General features: G+C 42.1%; 1 protein-coding gene across 1 annotated transcript; it reads right to left on the bottom strand.

The window, feature by feature from the left end:
• Positions 1-22,859: 22,859 nt before the first annotated feature.
• On the bottom strand, positions 22,860-26,937 carry LOC133420071 (uncharacterized). The gene is made up of 7 exons (XM_061709638.1): positions 26,371-26,937; positions 26,197-26,261; positions 25,766-25,950; positions 25,037-25,374; positions 23,539-23,600; positions 23,306-23,454; positions 22,860-23,207 (listed from the first exon to the last, which is right to left on the bottom strand). The coding sequence occupies exons 1-7, from the start codon at positions 26,500-26,502 to the stop codon at positions 23,107-23,109; spliced, it is 1,032 nt and encodes a 343-aa protein (XP_061565622.1). The 5' UTR covers positions 26,503-26,937; the 3' UTR covers positions 22,860-23,106.
• Between the last annotated feature and the right edge of the window lie 63 nt (positions 26,938-27,000).

The raw sequence follows: 27,000 nt of genomic DNA, 5'->3' as shown, positions 1-27,000 counted from the left end.
ATTTTAATGTAAATCTCTCCTTTCAATGGTACACATTTGTAATTTCGTTGTCTGATAGTAGGGACACCGGGGCTTGTTGTCACACTTTTTACTCTCTTATATATTTCTTGTAATCAATTCATCATATATAAAACAAATGTGTACCAGATGAAAGACTAAAGTCTCAGGTATATATTTTGTATTCATATCATGTTCATATCTTGTGTCAGTGCAGAGTTATTATCAATCAAATAGAGATTGTGAACATGTTACAAGTTGTCACACTATATGTGTCAGTGGTTGACATTTCCCCCAGTTTGTGTTTCTGTTTTGCCCCGCCTGTCTTCCATCTGCCCTGATTGTTCACACCTGTGTCTCGTTACCCCCTTGTGTATATCTGGTCTTGTCTTTCCCTTGTTCCTTGTGGTTCCGTCCTGTTTCTTTCCTCCATGTGTCCTGCCAAGTTTTTGCTCAAGTTTTTTGGATCCCTGTTTTGTGTTACTTTTGATCCTGCCAAGCAGCGCTTTTGGTTTTTGTAAAATAAACCCTTTTTGTTGAACTCCTGCCTCTCGCTCTCCTGCATCTGGGTCCTCACCACACCAGCCCTGACAATATGAAGATGTCACACTGTATTTTGCTATTAATAAAAAAAGGACAAATCTATTCTTGTTGATATTTTTTTTAATTGAATGTGAATAAACCTTGACATAAAACATTATGCAACATTAAACTAGTCCCAAACTAATCCTGGAAGATCTATTCAACAACCTAAAACAAATCCTGACTTCAGTTAGTCCAGGAACGTCATAAAGTTTCAAACAAAACCCGACCTCACTAGTCAGACTCCTCATCTGAGTCGCAGTTTTGACATACATACGCTGATTTGCCAGGGGTGCATTTTTCATGGGCCCATCCTTTGCATATAATGCACTGCACCCAGGTTTCTCCTGGGCGGCTATTTCCAAATGGCTCTACACAGACCACACACAGGCTCTCATCCTCTTCCGATGAGGAGTCATCTGGAGTTTTTCTTTTTTTACCCGCCCTCTGCTTCTTCCCTGTGCTTTGCTTCTTTGGTTTTTTGGATTTGGTTGGCTTGCCTTTATTTTTGAATAGTCTTTTCTTCCCTTGTACCTGCCTTTCAGCTTCAAGTGCCTCCTTTATGGGTGTGTCGGTGAGAATAGCAGTTTTTCTCTTTTTTCTCTGCTGGTTAACTTGTTTTCTTGGACCAGCTTTGGGGTAAGGCCTAATATCCTCTGGAGTTAATGTGTTGGAGGTGGCTGGCTTGCTTGGGCCTGGAGCATCTGGGTCAGTGCTGGGTCCTGAAATGGTTGGGCTGGTGCTGGATGGGTTAATGCTGGGGCCTGGAAAAGATGGCTCAATTTCGGGGCCTGGGATGGCTGGGTTAGTGCTTGGGCTTGGTAGAGGGCGATCTGAGACAAAGGAAGGAGCAAATTCTGTCTCTATGAACACATCTCTGTTGTAAGGCTGAATCCCTGTTGCCCGAAAGCCAGCCTGGATATTAAGAGGGGTTGCAGCCAGAGGATAAGCAGTAGCTATAATCCCAGGGATGTCATAGATGCTGAGTGTTTTACCTGGGTTGTTCCTCATCCAGGAATCTCAAACAGAGTTCACATGCTTTTTAAGCGGCCCATAAACACTTCTGTCCAAAGGCTGCAGCCTGTGCGAGCAGTGGGGTGGGAAGGACAACATGATTATGCCATTTTCTTTGGCAAAATTCAGCCCATCACTGGAGAGCTGTGAGGAGTGTTTGTCAAGGAGGAGCAAGCAATGCTTCTCCTTTCAACACTTGGCATGCTCCACAAAATGATGGAGGAAATTGACAAAGTGTTGCTCTTTCATCCACCCTGTCTTGTTTGCTCCACCTTTGCTGCCAGGTTGCCCATTGGTGATGATGTGATCACGAAAGAGCACCCGAGGAAATATAAAGTAGGGGGGGATACTGTTCCCTGTGGCTGAGACTGCACAGGCAAGGGTCACCAAGGTACCCCTTTCCCCAGATGACCAGTGACCCCACCTGCTTGAACCCACGCCTGGCTACCAATCGGTCTGGTTTCTGTACTGTTGTCACGCCAGTTTCATCCATGTTCCAGATATCTCCTGGTCCCAGGGAAGCTCTGGTTAACACTTTACCCAGATTTTCAAAGAAAGACTTAACATTCTCCTTGTTAACTTGCTCTGGGAAGGCTAGTTGCTTCTGGTTTTCTGAGTGAGAGTGAAGGGTGCCGCTTTAGGAAGCCTGTAAACCATTCAGCGCTGGCTTTATCTTTGTCAGACCAAGCTTGAGGAAATTTCAGGCCCTGCGCCACTGCAGCTTTCTCACCTAAGATGGGGACTAGACAAACCAAAATAGATGTCAGATGATCTCTTAATATATTTCTCAAGTTGTAGTTCCATTTCTGTACTAAAAACCTGCCGTGGTGATTTGTATCCAACCACTGTAGTTGGGACGGGTGTCTGACTCTATATTTCAGCTGGGGTGAATGTCTTGCAGTACCGAGCCAAGGTACGGTAGTTGACATTAAAATCCTTTGCTGTACTCCTGATTGACTTCAAGCAAGGGTCACCTGTCTGACTGTCTCAGCATCACGTCAGACGCTGCACTGCCAAATTCTGTTTTTCTTTTGTAATTCCTGACCATGTCTTCTCACTTTCTCCTCACCTTTAAATCACTCTTTTTTTCTGTAAAAATAAAGTACAAATTGCAATATGATAACTGCTGATAAGCAGACTGTTTTTGTTTATTCAAATTATTTTTGAAAGTTATTAGTGTGGGGTTAGTTTTCACATGTGTGACAACTAACCCCCAGATGACTGAGACAAGTTGCCCAAACCTACTATGTTTGCTTATTCTAGCTCTAGCTCAACATTAGCTTAACACAGAGCAATGACTGAGGTATGACAGGATACCTTAATCCCTTTTTTAACAAGTCCATGTTTATCACTGCTAAGATTTGTATCTGAAAGAAGCCTAATTTTAACTATATAAAGTTTTTTTTTTTTTTTTACTTCGGGTGGTGGAAAATGGTTAATTGGTGCTCATTTCAACTTACAATGTGTTGATGTCTTCTCACACTGGACATGAGGCCTGACCATGTAGAGGAAGAAAACTAGTATTCCACTTTTTAGCTCCCCCCTTTGGTGAAGAAGATAATTGCAATGTGACAAGTTACCCGTGTGACAAAAAGCCCCGGTCTCCCTATTTCATAAATCAGTTTCAAAGCATTTATACAGTATGTGTCTTCAGGCATCCAGGGTTTAGTTAATGGAACTAATTAAGCCCTCTCACCAATTTTATGACTCCAGCAGTCCTGCACATGGCAGTATAAAAAGATTTGAAAGATATTTTTCCTAAACCTGACCTAGAATAGGCAATAGAACAGATAGAACAGCTATGGTAGTAGAAAATGTGCGTTTTTAAGGAGCTGCCAAAGACAACAGATTAAATCGATTTTCTTCAAGTACACAGAATAAAATAGCAGAAGCCAATAATAGGGATTATTGTCTTCAGTTTGTGTTTTCCACAGCAATTATAGTTTTCATATAAATTCATTTTGGTAACACTGTGCAGTTTTTCATATAAAATCATATCAAGCAGCACTGTACAACTTGGATCTGCTTAACCAAGACTGGTGCACTGTACAATGATGCACCCTTGTGTTGCAGGCCCCAAAATGATGTGGCGGAGTCAAGTTGTGTTATTAGCATGTGCAGTGGTAAACAAACAAAAAGAAAATGAACCACTCTGTACGTAGTAAGTTTAGTAGTTTATGCGTGCAATGATGCTGTAAAAACTAATCAGCAAAGTAAGACAAGATTTATTTGTTTATCACATTTCATGTTCAAGACAAATCAAAGTTCTTTACATAAAAACATTAAAAAGCTCATCAAAAAGTAAAACTTGAGAAGTCGATGGAAAATTTAGCCTTGGCCACTTGATTAAACCAAAACTGCAGACTGATACTTTGTCCCTAAAATATTCTGGGTTTCTGAATCATAAGGATGAATCATCATTCAGTGGATGGACAATTTTGCCTTGGCCACTTGATTAAACGAAAATTACTGTGAGGAGAAGATTTAGCCTTGTACAGAGAACCCAGTGCTGATTATCCCAGTGCTTGCTTCAATTTGTCTGTATAGATGTCTCTGCTGGATATCTATTGACATCGTGGCCTGTAGTCTCCCCCTCTGACCACCTCAGTGCCTGCTGTCTACATCTATTTATATAATCGTCTTTGTAGTACACCGCCCAGCAATATATTAGTAAAATGTACATAGAACTCTTAGTTCTCCTGCTCACGGATAATTAATAATTGTCACATCCACTCAAGCTCCATACCTGCCTCACTCGCCTGCCAACTCCTCCTCCTCAGGTCACTATGGTTTCTCCTGCCTTCCACACCTGCTACACATCTGCAATCAGCCCTGGGCTTCTACTTAATCACTCCACTCCCAGCCAGTCACTTCCAGATTGTTCTCGTGTCATCCCTGACATTCCTGTATTTTTCCCCAGACTGATCAACTGTTACCCACCTTGCCTGTCCCTGACCTGTTCACCTGTCCTCGTCCTGGTTATCACCTCATCCTTCTGTCCCTGACCACGAGTTCTGCTTGAGCATCCCTGGTTTCTGTTTGCCTACTCCCCGGGCTGCCTGGCGATTTCTCTGACCGACCAGCATTTTAGATTTTTGTGTTCCCCCTTCCAGATCTACTCAACGCTCACAGCAGCTGTTTGCTGGTATTCGCTCTCCTGCCACTCTGAGCGTTACCACGATCTTGAGGACATAACTCTGGTCTATTGCCTGCTGTGAGGTTGACTTTAATAAAGACTTTTACTGTTTTACTGTAATACTGTTGTGCTGCATGTGGGTCCGCCACATTCCCTTGTCAATAATATATATATATATATATATATATATATATATATATATATATATATATATATATATATATATATATATGTGTGTGTGTCTTTTGTTCCATTGACAAAATATCTGTGTCTTTCCTCTCTCTGTTTTTCATTCTCTTTGTTCTACCTTTACCTACTCTACCCGGTTATTTACGGTTATATACGATTATTTTTCCTTGGTATGGTCAATCCCAGCACTTTCACAGCTACTGTCTGTTTTCATGGATAGTGTGCATCACAAGGACAATTCCTGGGACACAGCATCTGCAACCTCAACAAGACGGCTACTTGTGGTGTTACACACCAGGTGAATGATGTCTGTTTGCATTTGCTTGAAATGACTTATTTGTCATTTTTTAACATTTCTGATTTGTTGATTCCTTTTTGACTAAAGCTTGCATATCCTATAATTATTTACTTTTCTTTAAAGATTTTGATGGGGTTTAGTTGTACGCATCATCATCTGTGGTGAATATGTCTATAAGTCTTTGACCCTCAGGTGGAGTTTGTTGTATAATTGGAGATACATACTGCACCTACTACTATATGGAGTAAGATAACTTCCAAAAAGATGTGTCCATGTTATGACTATTCGTATTCGTAAAAATAAACATTTGTATGTAAATAAAAAAGTTGTACCCAAAATTCTGCTGTCACACACATGAGTCAGATAAATTATTAGGGTTAGGATTGTTTTTATGTGAGTATGAATCTAAAAGCTGTGAGTGCAAAGTCTTGTGAATACAACTCTAATTTCTACGACTACGAGTCTTCACTGTGAACACGAATTCAAGTTTATGGGTACGAGTCGAAAAAACTGTTGAAATGACGTCACAGGCAGGTCACAGCATAGACATAAGAAAAATAGAGAAACATATTTTCTCATCAACAAAACATGTTATTTTATTGTCTGAAAAATGGCAAGAATATTCATGTTATATTTGCTATCGAGAACAAGGTAGTGCCGAAAAACAATATGTATCCCCCCTCACAAAAATAAGAAAAATATAGAAAAATAGATCAACAAAACAAATTACAAAATTTTCAAATGACAAAATAACATATTTTAACCATTTTTCAGACAATAAAATAACATTTGAACCATTTTTCAGACAATTAAATAATTGAAAAAATCTGAAAAATAATTAAAATATGTTATTTTGTTACTTGAAAATTTAAAAATATGTTTTGTTGATGAGAAAATATGTTTCTCTATTTTTCTTATTTTTTTGAGGGGGGATATATATTGTTTTTCGGCACTACCTTGTTCTCTATAGCTGATATAACATGAATTACTCCTATGTGGGATCAATAAAGTTCTTATTTTTGGCATCTGAGAAAAATAAATATATTATATTTGGTGCCTAACTGTTTCCCAAGTATATTAGTGCGTGTGTGAAAGAATAAATGAGACGTAAAACGTAAATTTCTTTGTAGAAAGGCGCTTTATGAAAATAAGTCCATTTACTTGTATTAGTTTACAGCGCAGTCTTGCCACATCCAATATGGCGGCGACGTTGACGCCATATTGGATGTGGCAGTTGGCTCAGCACCATGGCTCAGCACTCGATGGGACGTCTACGTATTTGTCTATGCTGTGACGTCATTTTAACAGTTTTTCGACTCGTACCCATAAACTTGAATTCGTGTTCACACTGAAGACTCGTAGTCGTAGAAATTAGAGTTATATTCACAAGACTTTGCACTCACAGCTTTTAGATTCATACTCACATAAAAACAATCCTAACCCTAATAATTTATCAGACTCATGTGTGTGACAGCAGAATTTTGGGTACAACTTTTTTATTTACATACAAATGTTTATCATTACGAATACGAATAGTTATAACATGGACACATCTTTTTGGAAGTTATCTTACTCCATACTACTACTACAGTACATTGACCCAGGCTCCTGGAATTCTGTGCAACCGAAAGAGTATTACTGAGGTTGTGGATTCCATATTTCATTATTTTGTGTAGTTCTTATTTAGATTTGTCTAAAGCATTTCTGCTCTGTTACAACTATTGTACTGTTGATTCTCAGCAACATGGCTTCATTATTCTTCTGAGAAGTAGGTTTGGCCCTTTTGCCTGCAATGGTAATTACATTTCAATGAGATCTAACCATTCCCAAGCCTTTTTTTCTTGATTGTTATTATTTCAGTCACCTACTTGTTAAAATATATTTACATAGAAGTATTTCAGCTATTTTTTTCCACCACATTTCCATCGTATACAGTGTTAATAACAATATTTTAAATATTTTCATATCTAAGTGTAATTATTTTTTCTGTTCTTACAGGGGATACTTACTGTGTTACAAATAATCATTCTAAACAATAAACTGTTTGTTTATAGTTTACTTCACACTTTTGAAAAATGCAGGTGTGTTCAAACTTGACATGCTACAAAGAGTTTAACTGCATTTCAACAGTATGATCATAATTTCAAGAAAGAAATATAATTATTTGTACCTTGACTTCATTAAATTGCCATTGTTATTAATACAATTATTAAATATAATTTAACTAAATATTCATTGCATTTACTTAAAAAAACTTTACTTTATAAAACAAAGACTCAGATATTTACTCACCGAAAGCTATGCCAAAGTCAAAAGTTCTTTTAGAAACCGTCTAGCTGTTTCCTTTACTCTCGCTAGGACATCTAGAACATCTTATATATTTGCTGCGTAATAAAGGGGTGTGACAAAAGTCAAGAATTTTTTGGAGGTAGCTGGAGGCATTTGTGAGATATGAAGCTGAAATAGGGGCCGACAAAAGAATCTGCCTGAAGAGCAACTGGGTCAGTTTGTCTCAGCTGTCAGTGAATGTTTCCAGTGCTATTTTTTGTTTATTCCTCTCAGATTAACAAACCAGATACTTTTTTTTGGTTTTACCTAATTGTTTTCACCATTTGTGAGTTTCTAAGGTGTGGAATTTTTTATTAATACATTTCCCCAAAGTTTGCTGTAGACTAGAAGCTGAGGTTTCTACAGTGTGTATGGATGAGAATAAACATGACATAATTTATCATGTTATATTACATGCATAAGATGTGACATCACATTATGTTCAAAATATTCTAAAGTTACAAAGAAGGACTAAAAAAGAGTGAATCATCACAGACATACACAACACAACATACACAATGTGATTTAGGAGCCTGGGTACATATATGCAGTATAACTGGCTTAACCACCGCATATATGCAAGCAGTCTTGCAGTAACAGTAAAGCCTGAATTATGGTTCTGCGTTAAATCGACGCAGAGCCCTCGCCGTAGGTTACGGCGTATGGTACGCGGCGACGCGCACCGTACGGTGCTTGTCTCCGCGTACCATACGCCGTAGGTTCTGCGTTGGTGTAACGCGGAACCATATATCAGCCTTAACTGTGTAATTGTGTAACTGTGTGTGTGCAAAGTGAAAACATGAAAACAAGGTTTTACCTAAACTGTAACTATAGTGGAGGAAGGACGGCACAACCACGCCACCCGAGAGACCAGAAGTCGACAAGGAAGAAACCCGAACCCAGGCCACCAGCAGCCACAGGAAGAAGGACAGGAAGAAGTCCTCCGTGTCACCCCTCCCAGCAGGCGACAGAGGGAAGCACCGGGCGGAGCCTCCATGACCACGGGAGGAGGCAGCCAGTAAACCCACAGTGATGGACCAGTGACCCAGCCGAGCACCAGCCACCCAACATAGGCCGATCACGTAGCCAAGAGATCCACACCCTTCAGGCCCACAACCCCCATCCGGCGAGAGGCCAGACTGCCCGGAGGGGCCGGCACCTACCCCAATGAAAGTGGGAAACCCAGAGCCAAAGGTGTAGTGGACAGCATGTCGACTATAACATCATATTTGTGTCCTGCATCAAAATATTGTTTGATAATAACAAGTAGGCTATCGCTATCGGCGCTCATGTTTTTAAGCCATGTACTTCCGGGTCAAACGTTCCTTCGTCCAATCAGCGACGAGTCATGTCGCTTGAAGGGTCCTACCCTTTCCGTTTTGGTTAATGTGTTGTGTTTTCTCTTTTGCTGTTGTGTTTTCTCTTTTGCCGTTGTGTTTTCTGTTTTTGCCGTTGTGTTTTCACTTTTGCCGTTGTGTTTTCTCTTTTGTTGTTGTGTTTTTTAATTTGCCGTTGTGTTTTGCACTTCCAGGCCACCGTAAGTTCTCTAATGAGAGCAGTGCCGATCCTGGCTCCCAGGGGGCCCTAAGCAGGAATCGTGGCAGCCGGCGAAGCCGCGGCGATTTGGGCCAATTTGGACACGATTTGGGCCGATTTGGACTGATTTTGGCCCGTGTTTTTGCAGGGTTTCTCTCACCTTAAAAACAGTTAAAATCCATATTCAGAGTAGGTAGACAAACACATCAGAATGAGGTAGAAACATTTATTGAATATTACACCAAAACTCCAGAGAATGTGGTGCAAATCTTTCTCAGCAAACTTTCTTTTTCTTTTTTTTCTTTTTTTTTTTTTTTTGCTTCTGGGGAGGTTCCTGGAACAACATATTCTGAGATTGGAGTATGTGGCCAAATACAGATATATGTAATACTGAGGCTCTTGGTCATAGTTTGAGAACCACTGACACTGACATAAAGTTATAACATAAGTTGCATGGAAGTCACGTTGGCTGATTACCTGACTGTTGTTGACGCAGCTCATCATTCCGTTGCTTCTTTTTCTTTTTTTCGCACCCTGAAGGATATATCCTTTTCATTTTGCAGTCTGCAGTGTTGGTGTTACTGTTACTACTGTAACTCTGAACTAGGTTTTCTTTTTAGCGCCGGCTTGGTCGCCGGCTCGTAAACGTAAACAAACAGCTGCTGGCTGCTGCACGGTGCACGCATGAGTACCGTATTTTCGCGACCATTCGGCGCACCGTGTGAAAAGGCGCACCCTCATTTTTGTGTGTCATTTTTAGATTTAAAACACACATACGGCGCACCGACCCAAAAGGCGCAGTCTACAGATACGGAGCTGCACACACACGTGCCACAAAACACACATGCACGCTGCAAACCCCCCCCCCCCCCCCCGCAACCCCCTGCAGAACACACACACAAGCACACAAGTGTGTTTGTTTAAAAATAGAGCGGAGCAAAACTTAGTTTGATAGTATTTTATTTCAGTTTTTACATTAATCAAACCCTTCAAAGTCCTGTCTCTCCCTGGAGCGCATCCTGTCTTTCCCCGGAGCGGAACCCGTCTTTCCCCGGAGCGGACCCCTTCTTTCCCCGGAGAGGAACCCGTCTGATCCCCGGAGCGGATCCTGTCTGTCCCCGGAGCGGATCCTGTCTTTCCCCGGAGCGGAACCTGTCTTTCCCCCGCGCGGATCCTGTCTTTCCCCGGAGCGGAACCCGTCTGATCCCCGGAGCGGATCCTGTCTTTCCCCGGAGCGGAACCCGTCTTTCCCCCGCGCGGATCCTGTCTTTCCCCGGAGCGGAACCCGTCTTTCCCCGGAGCGGAACCCGTCTGATCCCCGGAGTGGATCCTGTCTTTCCCCGGAGCGGATCCTGTCTTTCCCCCGCGCGGATCCTGTCTTTCCCCCGCGCGGATCCTGTCTTTCCCCGGAGCGGAACCCGTCTTTCCCCGGAGCGGAACCCGTCTTTCCCCGGCGCAGTCCAAATTTCCAGACCTGTCTCAGCCACTTGATCATCATCCCTTCATCCAGCCCCCCCTTTTCATTCGCCCTTATAATGACTCCGGCTGGAAACGTCTTATGCAAAGTTTTTCTTTTAAAAATCACCATAGGTTTCTGTCCATCAGCGTGGCAGGCAAGCACCACATAAATGAGAATGTGTGTGTTTCGCGCCGCGACACACACACACGCGCATGTCGGGGATCCGGTACCGGGTTTGTAACCAACAGATTTGGCTGAAAATCTCGGAGGGTGAAGCTGGTCCGACCTGGGACGGAATCCAGAAATCCCTTCTCCCAAAGCGGCCGGGAACCAGGATAATTCGATCGGACCGCTTTGGGAACCAGGAAGTCGGGCTGGAGCAGCGCGCATCACCGCGGCTTCAACCGGGGAAAGTGACCGGTTCCGACCGGCCGGGACCGGAGGAACCCACATGGACTGGTAGCAGGGGCTCCCGGGGAAAGAGCACCGGCATTTCAGCCGGATCTGCCCTGAGGATGCGGCGATCGGACCCCGCAACCCCACGGCAGGTGCATCCTCGGTTCCCGACATGCAAAACACACACGCGCTGCAGAACACACACACAAGTGTGCTTATTTAAAAATATAGTGGAGGAAAACTTAGTTTGATTGTATTTGATTGCACCAGTCCATCGCAGGGCCACATATATACACACAAACCATGCACATTCACGCTCACACGGGCAATTTAGAATCACCAATTAACCTACTAGCATGTTTTTGGACTGTGGGAGGAAGCCGGAGTACCCGGAGGGAACCCACGCAAGCACGGGGAGAACATGAAAACTCAGAAAGGCCCCTGCCGGGCCTGGGAGTCGAACCGGGGACATCCGAGAAAACGATCAATGGTGGGGGGAGGGCTAGCACGGTGGCTTAGTGGTTAGCACTGTTGCCTCACAGCAAGAAGGTCCCCGGTTCGACTCCCAGGCCCGGCAGGGGCCTTTCTGTGTGGAGTTTGCATGTTCTCCCCGTGCTTGCGTGGGTTCTCTCCGGGTACTCCGGCTTCCTCCCACAGTCCAAAAACATGCATGCTAGGTTAATTGGTGATTCTAAATTGCCCGTAGGTGTGAGCGTGAGTGTGGTAGTGAGCATGGTTTGTGTGTTTATATGTGGCCCTGTGATGGACTGGTGACCTGGTGTAACCCCTGCCTCTCACCTAAAAATGAGCTGGGATAGGCTCCAGCAGACCCCCGTGACCCCGCAAGGGATAAAGCGGGTATAGATAATGGATGGATGGATGGATAATCTAAACACGCCCAAATTACTATCAAAGCTATACAGATTAATGTCCAAATTAAATAACTCAGTCTCTCTTCTGATTTCAAAATGAAAATCTTCACACTAATCAAATTTTTTGGTCACAAATATGTTTAAATATTTTCACAATGACCAAGATTCCAAACTTGCAACTTATACAATACAATACAAGTTTGTTACAATAATTCAACATACAGTAATCTCATATTTACTCCAATTGCCTTTACATATAAACTAAGCGTGTTTGGTGTGTATGTACAACTCAAATTTGCCGAGTTTGTTATGCAGATAGGAGAAGTCAGATAGTGTGGCTGCCGATGAAGTAATCAAAGAGCTATATGTGCAAAGCAAGAACTGCTACCCTGGTTGAAGATATACCATGCTGTTTCATGGTCAAGGAGGAGCAATATATATCAAGTTGAAGTTCAGGAGTTATGTAAACGTGAAGCGCAGCTGTGTTTTCCCTCTCCCTTAGAGCTCTAACTCGTATTGTAACTAGGGACCATCCTAAGGAAATAAAAAGAGAGTGGTCGGCAGAGCGCCCTTCAGAGAGCAGTAGGATATTGTAACTGAACGTATCTATGTCCGTTCTTGCAAATAAAAATTTTACCTCTTGTCTTTCTCTCTTTTGTATTATGTTTTGGATGTTCTATGTTGTTTGAAACTGACAAAGTTCTTTACAGAACACATTATACAGGACAAAGGATGTTCCAGATGGGTTTTGCACACTCTAATATCTGCTCACAGTGCAAAGAAAACACCCCTGATACTTATATGCATACTTTATGGTTTTGTGCACCTGTGCATGAATTTTGGCTGGAGGTATGTGAAGTTTATCAACATGGCTCAATTGCAGAATTCCTGTGTGGCCTACCCTATGCATACTAGGTCACCTGGGTGACATCCACATGGAACCTGACTTGGCTCACTTGGTTCTCACTGCCTTATGTAGCACAAAGAAAACCATTCTAATGAACTGAAAACAAAATTGTAATCTATGTATTAATCAATTTAGGAATCTTTTGTCAAATCAAATCAGTAATGAGATAATGTCTGCTTCCACTAAACATCATTTGGCAGAACTGCATTCTCTCTGGTGCCCGTTTATGGGCTTCATCACCTAGTGGGGTCGGGTGGGTGGTGATCTTGTAACTCTTGGAATTGGGGGTTGACTAGGGGTGCGAGGATACAGGCTTCTTGTGGGCGCTGTGTGGGGGCGGGGTGGAGCAGGGCCGGGTTGGGGGGGCGGGTCTCTACCTGTGGGGGGGGGGGGTGCTCGGATGGGTGTGGCAACTGTGGGATTGAGGTTTATATGCTCTTTATCGTGGGTGTGAATGGAGGACTGCTTGTACCATGTCACACTGGGGGTTCTGACAGCGGCGGGGGCCCACTCTTGAGGGTGCGGCGTAGCCCTAGCCGGTCTTGATGGACCGGAGCCATATATATGAGGGGGATAGAAGGGGGGTGGAGGCAATGACAGAAACATAGGAAAACACACAACAGCCACACAAGCCTTTGGAATCTGCAAGAGATAAAAACAAACAAAAACGGGAACAGGCAGAGACACAAACAGCAAGCTTTCCAGGGGGCTCATGTACAAAGAATGCGTGGATTTCAATGTGAATCCGTTCGTGAAATCTTTGCGTATGTAAAAAAAATATTCTGATGTTATATTTATTTGTGAGCATTTCTTCTGATTTAAGTTGTAAAAGAAGGGATTTTTTAGCTCCCGATCCGATCCCGATCACTTGAGTTTGAGTTTCTGCCGATCCCAAATTTTTCCCGATCCGATCACTTTTTTTGGCTCCCGATACATTTCCGATACTTTTTCCCCATCAGATACATTTTGGCAATTAATTTAAAAAAAAAGAAAAAAGAGGACTAAAACTCAAATTATCCCAAATTTCTTTTCTTGTCCATTGGAGAACAACATGGACATATATTTCAACAAAGCTTATCAGCTCTGGTGCCACAAAATGTAAAAACATGAAATTGTAAACTAAAACAAAAAGTGCAGAATAGTGCAATAACAAAAATAAATAAATTTAAATTCAAAAGAGGTAGTTGAATGACATCCAGTCTAACTCACAAACACAAGAAAATTAAAATACTTTTTGGCTTAACCTTAGTGCAACATTCTGAATGACATGAAATGAATAGCAGCAGCTTAATGCAACATGAACATATATAAAATTTCACAATTCAAACATGTAAACCATGTTATTTTCGCTTACTGGTGTTTTAATCACCCCAAACCCCAGAACAAGAACCACATCAGACAGAACCAGAACAACTCCAAACATAAACATTATTTGCCAGTTTTAATTACTCCAAACACAACCAGAACCACCAGACAACCCCAATACAATCATAACCGGCCTGAACACAACCAGTACCACCCTAAACACAAGCAGCGGGGGAACGAAGGGACAGTAGGGCATGCCCATATCAAAATTTCCTGACATTTTCTAGTTGTTGTTATTATTACGTTCAGAAAATTCTAAAAAAAAAAAAGCATGTTAAAGGCTAAAAGACCATCTCATCTGCAAGCAGCTTGATCTTATTGAAACTACAGTTGGGAATTTAGGGTCTAGGGTTCACACGAATGTGGCCAACCTCTCTAAATGTTGATATGCAAAAAACTGGAAACACACCGAAGAGACAGATAATAACAGATAGTAACTAAATAACCCAGAAGAATTTCCAAATAGCTGGGAGGGAATTCATGAAAATCGTGCACTTAGTGACAAGTTTTTGATATTTGGCATGGTGTTAGTTATGGACATATGGTTTTCAAAAACCACTGCAAACAAATTGGAATGCCCCCTAGTGGCTGGTTTGCAGAAAATTCAAAATGAATCAATAAGCGAGGCGATAGAGGCAGGAATTGTAGGTGTTAAAGGAGCATGAGGCAGGATTGAGGCAGGATTTATGAAAAAAAATGAGTATAGGTTTTTTTTAGTAATAATGTCAGATGAAGCGTTCCAAACAAAAGCGAATGAGTCCTCTAGTGTATCTCTCCATTGCCTTGAACAGGCTGTGTGCTGCAAAATGTGCTGCAATTCGGACTCCGAATTTCCCGCGCTGGGCTGCGGATGTGACGTCACATGACGCTGCATGCACGTTCTCTCCGTTCTCCCGTGCCGGCTTCACTGTTGGCTGCAGTACCCCCAACGGCCGTCGTGGTGAAGGGTGGCGCTAGAGAGTCTCATTTCTTAAAAGGAGCCTCATGCTCCTTTAAGTAAGTTTAAATACGCACAGCTGATGTTTTTTGTGTGTTATTTTAATAATTTTGACCTTCTGTCCATAACTAACACCATGCCAAATATCAAAAACTTGTCACCAAGTGCACAATCTTCATGATTTTTGACATATTCCCTCCCAGCTAAAAGGGAGAATGTCCTTTGGACGGATTAGAATGAAACAGGAGCTTTTTTACAAATGAAATTGGATGCAAAGATTAACCCTTAAAATAAAAGGAGACTGTAGCTACTGTGAAACATGGGAGATACCTAGTTATGTTCTGGAGCTGCTTTGCTGCATCTGGTAAAGGGTATCCTGAATCAGCGCAGGTACAATAAAATGTCAAGACTATCAAAACATTCTGGAGATGAAATGCTGTCAGAAAGCATGGTCTCAGTCGCTGGTCATGGCTCATTCATAAGGATAACCAAAACAGCCAAGAGTGATAAGAACAAAACATTGGACTATTTTGAAGTGTCTTTCTATGAGCCCTGATCTAAATCCTATCGAACATCTGTAGGAAGAGTTGAAATTTGGAGAAGGCACATTTTTTATTGGTTTCATTTCAATCTATTATATCCAATAATTTCCATAAAACAATAATAACATTGTATCTTAAAATTCTGATCAACGTCAGCAGCAGAAGTTTCTCCCTCTCCTTCTGGCCTTCACTCAGTAGCTGTGTCCCAATTGAGGGGCTGCGTCCTTCGAGGGCTGGATTTGAAGGCCGATTACGTCACAGCGGCGCGCCGAAGGCTGTCCCATTTCGAAGGCTCCTTCAAATGCAGCCCACAAATGCAGCCTTCTTTTCCCGCTGTTTGAAGGATCTATCGGTTGTATCCTCCACCATATCCCAAGATTCATTGCGCACAGTCAGAAAAATATTGTATAGATATGCTAATTACCCGTAACTGTTACCTTGGTTAAAATTGAACACAGCTTTACCTGTCTTTGGTCCTCCCTCATCCGCACATACAGTATCCGCCGGCACCAGCGGACACGCCTCTCTTACTCCTCCAACAAAATGAAAAAAAACAAACTTCTGGCTCCATTTCTTTTTTTTTTTTGGTTCTTTCTTTCTTTTCTATCGTGTTTTCTTTCTTTCTTTCTGTCTATCTTGCTGTCTGTCTATCTTTCTTTCTTTCTACTTTGTTTAGTGACGTAGGACAAGGGCGGGAACAGCTGGTGACGCAACCAGGAAATCCCCCACAGGCTAGACCGTCTCATTTCACTAGCGTCCGTCCAGCCTTCGGTATGGCTTTCGCGGTCTTCGAAGTGGCCTACGAAGACCGCGTCCTCAGAAGGACCCAGCCCCTGAATTGGGACACACCTAGTATGTCGATGTCAGCAGGGTGAACTGATTTTATTCTGAGTGTATTACTCATTTACCTTTATTATTATTTTTTTCTTATTTTTATCCCTGATTTTTTTCCCCATTTTTCATCACCCAGTGCTCTACCTAAGTAACAGTCCTAGGCATTGCTCCCCTCTACCAACCCCGGGATGGCCCTGCACTAAGCTCAGGTCTCCTCCTAAACCTGAGGAGTGAGCATGCCGCTTCTTTTCACCAGACAGGGTGGGGTTTCTCCAGCCGGACGTAGCGCATGGAAGGATCACGTTATTCCGGCCACATCCTCCTCACCCCATCTGGCAACCTGGGTAGCCAGAGGGGGCAGTATAGCCCAGGACTGTGTGCATTTTTTGTGAGGGTAGCTCACATAAGCTACCCAAGGGAACACGGGGAGAAAATGCATTTACCTTTATTATAAAACAACAAGCCAATGATTTTTTTTCATTTCGGACAAATTTCACAGATTTGTAAAAATTGTTTGTCAAAACTGAGAGTTTCTGCTTCATTAATTACAAGAGATTATCTTGCTTGTTATATGTTGATACCAACAGCAATTCTCTGTGGACCGCTGTAGCAAGGCTAGTGATACAGGGGTCACCCGACAGGACAGAGGACACAGGGTTTCGTGAGGAAATCTTTATTTGCACTAGTGCTGGGCGGTATACCGGTTCATACCGAATACCGGTGTTTATTTTTCTTATGATATGAATTTTTCATATACCGTAATACCGGTGAGTAGCGCACACAACGTTGGGAGCGCCGCGCGGCGGAACGTAGCGCCGCTGGACCCTGTTTGTGTGGGGACTGTTTAGCGAGTGAGCAGAGAGCAGAGCCGGCAGGGAAAAGTCAACAGTGCCGCGTGTCTGCTTGTAACCTAAATCTACTATGGTCTTGGCGTTAGGGCTCGGCCAAGTGAGGCTTTATAAATATATGGGCTTTATAAATTTATTAAATATATGAGCGCGGAGTCGGCGAGGAGCGCGAGCCGGGAGCACAGTCAGTCGCGCTGTGAAGCCTGATTTATGGTTCCGCGTTAAATCGACGCGGGGCTTTCGCCGTAGGTGACGTAACCCACGGCGTAGGTACTGCGTTGGTGTAACGCGGAACCATAAATCAGGCTTAAATCACACCTGCAGCCCGTCAGGAAAAGGTTAAAATAGCGGGGCTGCCAGTTGTTGATTTGCTGGTTCGTTTTCTTAACTCTGTGAGCTTTATTGGTTTGTTTGTTAGTTTGCTGGTGTTTTTTTTTCTCTCTGGGATTTTTGAGTAATTTATGAAGAAGTTCTGAGTTACGTGTCAGCAGTACTCGAGTTGAGGGGGGATGAGGGGTGATGTGATGGCACCCCCCCCCCCCCCCCCCCCCCCCGAAATAAAAACGATCCAAATCATCCCCCCCTGAAATAAAAACGGTCCAAATCATCCCCCCCTGAAATAAAAACGATCCAAATTATCCCCCCTGTAAAACTGCCATCCCCACTTTCCATCCCTTATGTCATTTCATCAATGAATGTGGTTTTACTGCTATTTCAACATTTAGAGTCATCACCAGAACAATAACACCAGAAAAATAACTTATTTGACAATTTTCACCTGTTTCAAGTAAATTTTCACTTGAAATAAGTAGGAAAATCTGCCAGTGGGACAAGATTTAGCTTCTTATTACAAGCAAAAATATCTTGTTCCACTGGCAGATTTTTCTACTTATTTCAAGTGAAAATCTACTTGAAACAGACTGATTTATTGCTTGTGTAGTTGAAAAATACATGAGAACAGGACCTTGAAAAAAATAATCGCATTGTAAACGGCATCAATTTGTGAGGCCATGCAAACCTGTATTTATACTACTGTGGACATTAATGTTTTTCTACAATATTTCGTCCTCATTACATATTAATAGGCCATTCTAAGTCAATTTACTGCAGCAATTCCTTTCCAAATCATTAGAAAATGTGGTTAACACCCAGTTGTGCATGAAAAAAAAAAATACCGTGATATACCGTGAAACCGATATAATTTTGAAAAATACAGTGATATAAATTTTTGGTCATACCGCCCAGCACTAATTTGCACCCAAGACACACATGCCAGACTCAGCAGCTTCCTCCCAGCAGAGACCTCTTGGCTGGTATGCAGCCGCTGCTCAAGTAACCAGGCAGGGTGGAGAGGTTGATTGAGTGGCTGCTCCTCCACCCTGCCACAACCGCCTTGTTTTCAGTATCCGTGCAGCTGAGTGACAGAAAAGAGGGAACTGGATTTCATCAACATGGACTTTTCTCCAAAGAAAATACGTACCGGTAATGGCGTTGACGATGATGTGTCCATTGAGCAATTGGTGTTACCAGTAGAACGAAAACATGGATTGGAATTTCAGAGATTATCTAAGTAAAAGAAACTGGAATGGAGTGGTGGGCTGTCACCTAAAGCAATTCGAAATGACCAAAACTGTTTATATTCATAAGCACCTCCAAATGTATTAAGAGGGCTGAGCCTAAGGACATCCCTAGGGACAGGTAATTTTAATTCTCTGCAGATAAAGTTGAACATTTAGCTTTGAGGGCCCCTACTGGCTTGAAGGACGCCATGCATTTGTTTAGTCCACATATCAAGAAACTGCTCTGACCCTATTGTTACACCAATGACATCTGATTTGGATAATGGCTTGCTGCCGACTTATGTTTCCTCCCTCCTTGCTTGGCCTGCTAGTTCACACCACACTTGATCCAATGACTGGCTTACACTATAAGTCCCCCGAGTCTATACTGAGCTTGGTAGATCTGCTTTTAGCTTTTCTGCACCATCCACCTGGAACTCATTACAAAGCAGTCAAAAAATCAATTCACTAGTATCTTTTGGTCATTTTAAATCCCTGATCTTAAATCTTTTAAGCACTGTTTGTATCTGTTTTAATTGATTTTATTGTTACATTATTTATTAATTGTAACTTCATATTTGTTTAATTGACTGTTCTTTTGTTTTTCTGTTTTTGTCTTTGTTTTTTGTTTTTTACTTTTGTATTTGCTCGACGTCATTGTAAATGAGGGCTCGCCCTCAATGATTTTCGAGTTTAAATAAAGATATATATATATATATATATATATATATATATATATATATATATATATATATATATATATATATATATATATATATTATAATCTGTAGGAACATGTTTTGTATTAAATGGGTTAAGAATTAGGGCACTTCTCTCTAAGGGACTCTGTTATTTCTTTGGGGTTCCTGGTCAAGTAGAAATATGCAGCTCAGAACAGGCTCCATTGAGTATAATACACAGGGGCATGTGGCAGGTTCGTATAGCAACAAAAGTAGCAACATAAGAACATTTCTGTGGATCTCACAGCCAGCAAAGCAGAAAATCAAGATTTTCAAATGGGTATCTTAAACTTGAGATGTCTACCCATGTTGTGGTGGGACCTAAAGACAGGTGTTTTAGTGACTTCCCAAAAAACCTCAATGAACTGAAGCAACGTGTTATACATCATCATTACATCCCTGCAAATCTGAAACATTAATCGCACACCATGTTGTCAGAGCTATGCAATGTCAAATAAAGAAACATAGCTTGTCTGTCTGAATTTCAGAGCAGATTTTAGACACCGTATAGTCAACGTATAGTCTCAAGCACAGAACAAATATTTCATAGTATGTTCTCTTTATTTGTATTGTTTCTTTCTTTAAATAAGTTCCCTTTAGAGACTCAATATTTGTAACAAGGTTCCACACAAAAAAAGTATGTTTTAAATTGACTAGATTTACCATCTATAAGAGAACAACAAAGTAAAGAAATTATGGCTGTGATAGCGGGAGAAAATTAACAAAACCATTTCAAGATTGAAAGTTAATAAAGCTCAGGGTTCAGATAGTTATCCGTCTGAGTGGTATAAAACATTTAAACCACAGATAACCCCTGTCCTGCTTAGTTGTTTAAATCATACCTGTACATTGAGAACAGTGGAAGCCCCCCAATCATGGAAGGAGGCAGTTACAGTATCTCTATTCGCTGGGCTTCAGGAAGAGGGTCCCCCCTTAGGATACAGGTCCTGCTCAAGGTTTCTTCCCTCCTAAAGGGGAGTTTTTCATCGCCACCGTTTGGTGGTCCCACTAGGGGAGTTTTGGAAACTAAACAGTTAAAAATTCCACACAAGCGACCACCGCAAATTCAAAATCTTCAAGAGAAATTGGCTGGAAAAATGTAGTGAGATTTTTCATAACTCCTAAATTAACAGCACTGCAAACAGGCACACATAGCTCACGCTTCTGCTGGAGACAATGTGGAACCACTATGACTAACATCTTTCATGTGTTTGAGTCTGTCCAAAAATCCAGTTATTTTGGAAGGCGGTGTCAACCAAGATAAATAAAATAACAGGGATGGATTTAGATTTTTCTTTTGTTATTTTATATCTCCCCTCCTTGAACCGCCACCTTACTGTGGTGGAGGGGTTTGTGTTGCCCGAGTGATCCTAGGAGCTATGTTGTCTGGGGCATTACGCCCCTGGTAGGGTCTCCCATGGCAAACAGGTCCTAGGTGACGGGCCAGACTAAGAGCGGTTCACAAGAATATCATGAAGGAGGAAAAATCGAGGACCGTCACGTCGCCCGGATCAGCATCACCGGGGCCCCTCCCTGGAGCCAGGCCTGGGGTTGGGGCTTGCTGGCGAGCGCCTGGTGGCCGGATCTTTGCCAATGGGACCCGGCCGTGCTCAGCCCGAAATGGCGACGTGGGCCCGCCTTCCCGTAGGCCCACCACCCGCAGGAAGGACCGTGATAAGCTGGTGCCATGTGGACTGGGCAGCGGTTGTGGCGGGGTGCCTCGACGACCCAATCCCCTGTTGGACAGACCAGGCAGACCCAAACGGATTGTAAGGGTCTGTTGGGAACGTCTGGCTGAGCCTTCTGTCAGGGACGTTTTCAACTGTCACCTCCGAGAGAACTTCTATCACATCCCGGGGGAGGCGGGGGACATTGAGTCCGAGCGGACCATGTTCTCTGCCTCCATTGTCGATGCGGCGGCTCGAAGTTGTGGACGCAAGGTCTCCGGTGCCTGCCGTGGCGGCAATTCTAGAACCCGGTGGTGGACACCGGAAGTAAAGGATGCCGTCAGACTGAAGAAGGAGTCCTACCAGGCTATGTTGGCCTGTGGGACTCCTGACGCAGTAGATAGGTACCGGCAGGCCAAGCAAACCGCAGCTCGGGCAGTCCTGGAGGCAAAAACTCGGGTCTGGGAGGAGTTCGGTGAGGCCATGGAAGAAGACTTTCGGTCGGCCTTGAGGAAATTCTGGCGGGCCGTTCGGCACCTCAGAAGGGGGAAGCAGTACTCTGCCGGCACCATTTACGGTGCAGGTGGAGAGCTGCTGACCACGACTGGGGACATCGTCGGACGGTGGAAGAAATACTTCGAGGATCTCCTCAATCCGACTGACATGCCTTCCATTGAGGAAGCAGAGAGTGTGGACTCAGAGATGTGCTCATCCATCAACCAAGCCGAGGTCACTGAGGTGGTTCGTAAGCTCCTCAGTGGCCCCGGGGGTGGATGAGATTCGCCCTGAGTACCTCAAGTCTCTTGATGTCGTAGGGCATCCAGAGACTTGACCAAAATGTGTCCTTTCCTGGACCCTCCCTTAGAGATAGGGTGAGGAGATGGGTCACCCGGGAGGAGCTCGGAGTCGAGCCGCTGCTCCTTCACATTGAGAGGAGTGAGCTGAGGTGGCTTGGGCATCTCTATCGGATGCCTCCTGGACGCCTCCCTAGGGAGGTGTTCCAGGCATGTGGGAGGAGACCCCGGGGAACACCCAGGACACGCTGGAGAGACTATGTCTCTCGGCTGGCCTGGGAACGCCTCGGACTCCCCTCAGAAGAGCTGGAGGAAGTGTCTGGGGTGAAGGAAGTCTGGGCATCCCTGTTGAGACTGCTGCCCCCGCGACCCGGTTCCGGATAAGCGGCGGAAAATGAATGGATGGATGGAATATTTTATATCTCAGTAAAATTCCAGAAACAGTCCTACATAAGGACCGGTAGTTGCTGAAGATTCTTTTGGAAAGTGATAGGAAAGCCATAACTAGAAGGTGGTTGTAACTAGACCCTCCAACATGGGTCCAGTGGCAGAGTATCATTCAAGAAATTTACTGTATGGAGAAATGTACTTGTGTTTTAAGATTGTTTATGTACCTCGAATATTATGACAGTAGGCTATGATGTATGTGTTAAAGAATATTTTGGTTTAACCTGTATCACCCATGATGACCTCATGTTCTTTGTACATGTAAATTAATAAATAGTAAAAAAAAAAGAATGAAAAGTATGAAAAAACAATATTTGTATATCATGAATACATTTAATGTCAAATAACTATATAATTATGCCAGACATTGTTCAGATATTGGACATTTAATCTACATTTAAAGTTGTTCCATATAAAAGGATTACATGAACAGTGTCACCAACAAAGTAGCTTTTATGAACTCACCTTCATGTTTACTTAAATTATTATACATTACATTACCATGACATAATACAGTAATTTGAAGCAGGAATTCCAGGTCTATAAAACAGGAAAATAACATAATGTTCCAGAAAAATATCCTTTGTTCAGTTCAGTAAAATATAATATTTTCTCTTGTTGTTGTTGGTGCATCTGTTGTCGTTGACGTCCCATCAACATTAGCAGGGAAACAACTGCTGACTTGACATTAGCCATGAAAACAGCACCATGGAGACTGCAGTGATGAGACTAATCTTGTGGGCTACTCCACTATTCCACTCTGTAAATGTGGAGAAAAATAACAAGGCACAGCTTCAGAAAACTCTTTCAGGATAGTGCAGATTTTTTAATTCCATTATTACAGTAAAATGTACTTACGTAAGCCTTCTACAGTTACAGAACGGGTTTCAATGTTGAAGTTCGTGATGTTTGGAGCTGCTCTGATCAAAACATTTCCAATTTGAATGTTATCAGGAACAGATGCTGATGCAAAACGAAAGTCCATGTTGCTGATGATTGATCCATTGCTGCAAAAGTAATGAACTGTGTTACTAGTACACATTTATTTTCAATAATATTTAAATATTATGAACAAACTGTAAACTAGTTACCTGAATGAAATCATCGTCAAAGAGCGGAATGAAGAAAATGCTCCTTCAAAGTAAGGTTCCAGCTGCAGAAGCAGAAATAAAACATCTATTATTGTGTGTTTCATTTCAAAAAATGTCAGTTGTTCAATGTCATTTTTTTGATCATTTGTACAACCCAGTCAGGAGTTTTCTAGAACCAAAACACAGAATGTCTATATTTGTCACACCCTCATTTTACACTGCAAGAAAACTGTCATGTTTTTCGAGTTAAGGTCATGGTTTTGGTATTTATTATCTGCCCTGATCGTGTGCACCTATGCCTCGTCAAGCCCGTATATCTTGTCTTGTCTTTCCCTTGCTTGCTGGTCCATACTGTTTCAACCCTCCATGATTCAGGTCAGGTTTTTGTATTTTTTTTAAAAAGATTTCGTGGCTCTAGTGGCCACTATTTGCAGTGTAGACAGGAAAGGGTTATAGAGAGAGAATGGGGATGACATTCAGCAAAGGGCCGCAGGCCGGGACTCGAGCCTGCGACAGCTGCAGGAGGACTGTAGACTGTACATGGGCCGCTTGCTTTAACTACTGTGCCACCCAGCGGCCCAGGTTTTTGTATTTTTGTCAAGTTTATTCTCTTGTGTTTTTGGTAATTCCTGTTCAACAGCACTTTAAGTAATAATAAATCACTTTTTTTGGAACTGCCTCTTCTCCTAAACCTGGGGCCTACCCAGTCACACTATTTGTAGAAACCACAGATCTGTGTAAGCTCAACGTTTATCAGCAAATCCTTTGTCAGCAGGTGTAACTTATACATAAACTTTCTAAAACAGAGCTGGACAAGTGCTCTGGGATGCCACCATGTGTTTTTGAAGAGTTGGTTTAGAAGTATGAATTACAAGGGTATGTACGATGCCATATTAGCAGGAGCGGATTCTACTCAACACTGGTTAATTAAAAGATGTTAAATGGGCAGAACCCTAAGAACCATTCCCAGCAGTTTATTGATACTCGGCACAAAAAGGAGTAATATTGCTCTCAGCTGTTAATTCACAGCTCAAATGTCACATTTACAGGAAATGCTAATTACTAAGTAGCTAAAATAATTAACACCATAGCCTACATTGTGGTGTTATACAATTTTACAATATCGGGCAGATTCACACCAAAATCAGATGAGTGGATAAATGGATTGAGAATTTTTTTTATATCTGCTGTACAGATGGACATTTCAATGTTCATGAAAATAACGTCCTTTAGGAACAAGCCCTTTACTGATTAGCCAAGGAGGTGCATTTCATTTTTCCTTTTTAGAAAATCAAGATCAAGACAAGCGAGCCCCATGTAGCACCTAGTTCTTATGTTGCATGACCATGGATCTTACACAACTGCAAAAGAAGTCTCAATCTGGAAGTTGGGGGGTGGTGTGAAAACCATACTACAATAACATTTGTATTATACCATTCATTACTAACTATAATGCATACATTTGTTTATAATTAAACTTGAACATAAAAAGTCTTACTGTTGACTTGATAAACGCAGCTCGGCTTTTGAAAGCCGTGGATGAGGCATCCAGCAGATCAGTTGTGAATGTCTCTCCCAAAGACTTAAAAGTCACCCGCCTCACGACTATTGACTCTGCAGTTGTTGTAGTTGTTGTTGTTGCAGCAGTAGAAGTTTGTGTGGTTGCTGCAGTTGTAGCTAGCTTGGAAGGGGTTCTGGCATTTGCTCCCCCTCTTGCAAGTTGGTTTGTAGTATTGGTAGCTGCAGGATTAACGGTTGAGTTTGAAACACCGCTATTTGCATCTGCTCTGGTTGGAATTCCTGGAGATGTCCTTGTCAAATTTGCCTTGGGTGTTTCTGACACAAAAAAACACATAAAAAAAAAACATTTTGAAAAACATGAGAATACTGAATTTGATTTGTAGCAAACTGAAGTTATTTAACACTTGTTCATCAACATAAACCTCATGACAGAGGCAAAGCGTATTATTAATCAATCCAGAAGTTTTTAAGAGGATTAAAAGAACTGACGTTTCAGGATTTTTAAATAAAGGTCTTCATTCCATAATACCTCAATATGATTGAAAATAGGGGAAGAGTATCACTCAAACAAAATTCAAAAATTGTGCGACTACATTAAAAATGTTTGTGTCCTTTGGTTTAAAATAAAATTGCAAAGCATTAATTAATTTATTGAGACATGTTTTATGATTCCATGTTGTGAAATATTTGAGCACTGTTTTCTTACTTATTATTGCAATGGAGTCTGACACGAAGGTGACGTTGAAATTCACGGTGGAATTAACCGCAAACTGTTTTACAATTTCTTCAACAACTTTGTTCTCTGGGAGTTCCTTAATTGGTGTGGTTTTATTGAACTCAACTCCCACCTCAACTTCAATATTCCCACTTTGTGTCCCGTTTACAGTTGATCTGAAAAAAGCAATAAATAGGTCACATTAAAAATCTCACACTTCAGGGTAAAGTTCTAAACATGTGGTTGTTAGGTCAATATTTGAATTAAAACTAATATCCCAAAAAGTTGGTATGGTCATATTAGATCCATCCATCCATTCCCATCTGCTTATCCGGAACCGATCATATTGGATATAGAGCAAAAAAATATATATTTAAGAAAAAAATTAAGACAAACACAGATGATTAAATGTAAACCCTTACCTAAATTCAATAACAAAACTGCCCGTGAAGAGACAGCCAAATTCAGCGCTGTAGATGGCGTCGTACTGTGATAAAAAGTAAATCATGAAAAACAATTCAGTTTAGATAAGTTAGGATTTTTAAAAAGTGTAAATTCAATAAATATCAAATGAGCTTTTTAAAAATCATACTCACAAGGTCTATGAGTTTTGTTTGAAGAATCTTGAATCTGTCGCTGTTTTTATCTTTGAGCTCATCATCAAAGCAGTCTTTCAAAACGATTGAAAATACATATGTTGGTGAAACAACTTTACTTGTCAAAGCCATATTAGTTGTTGAGGTAATTGTGGGAGTTGTTTGAATGGCTGTATTGGTTGTTTGAACAAAAGTAGCTGCTGCGTTTGTTGTTGGAGTGGCTGCTGTTGTTGTTGTTGTTGTAGTAGCAACATCTGTAGTTTTAGTTTGAGCAGCTGTTGTAGTTGGAGCGGCTGTAGTTGTGGTTGGAGTAGCTGTGGTTTGAGTTAGTGCAATTGTAGTTGGAGCAACTGTGGTTGCTGTTTCAGCAAATGTAGTTGTTGTTGGAGCGTCTGTGGTTGTTGTTGTTGGTGCAGCTGAACTTGGAGCGGCTGTTGTTGTTGGAGCAGCTGGGGTTGTTGTCGGAACAAATGTGGTTGTTGGAGAATCTGTGGTTGTTGTTGTTGTTGGAGCCGGTGTGGCTGTAGTAGGAGCGGTTGTGGTTGGTGTCGGTGCAGATGTACTTGGATTGGCTGTTGTTGTTGGAGCAGCTGTAGTTGTGGTTGAAGCAAGTGTGATTGTTGTTGGGGC

This window comes from Cololabis saira, chromosome 20, assembly GCF_033807715.1.
Source record: "Cololabis saira isolate AMF1-May2022 chromosome 20, fColSai1.1, whole genome shotgun sequence".
Classification (NCBI taxonomy): Eukaryota; Metazoa; Chordata; class Actinopteri; order Beloniformes; family Belonidae; genus Cololabis; species Cololabis saira.
This window is presented reverse-complemented; position numbering and strand designations above follow the sequence as displayed.

Coding starts and splice junctions, on each gene's coding strand:
- LOC133420071 (XM_061709638.1), bottom strand. CDS start 26,502: ATGGCTTTGACAAGTAAAGTTGTTTCACCAACATATGTATTTTCAATC. Junction 23,601..25,036: donor CTGCGTTTATCAAGTCAACA/GTAAGACTTTTT, acceptor CTGCTTCTGCAG/CTGGAACCTTACTTTGAAGG. Junction 23,455..23,538: donor TTGACGATGATTTCATTCAG/GTAACTAGTTTA, acceptor TTACTTTTGCAG/CAATGGATCAATCATCAGCA.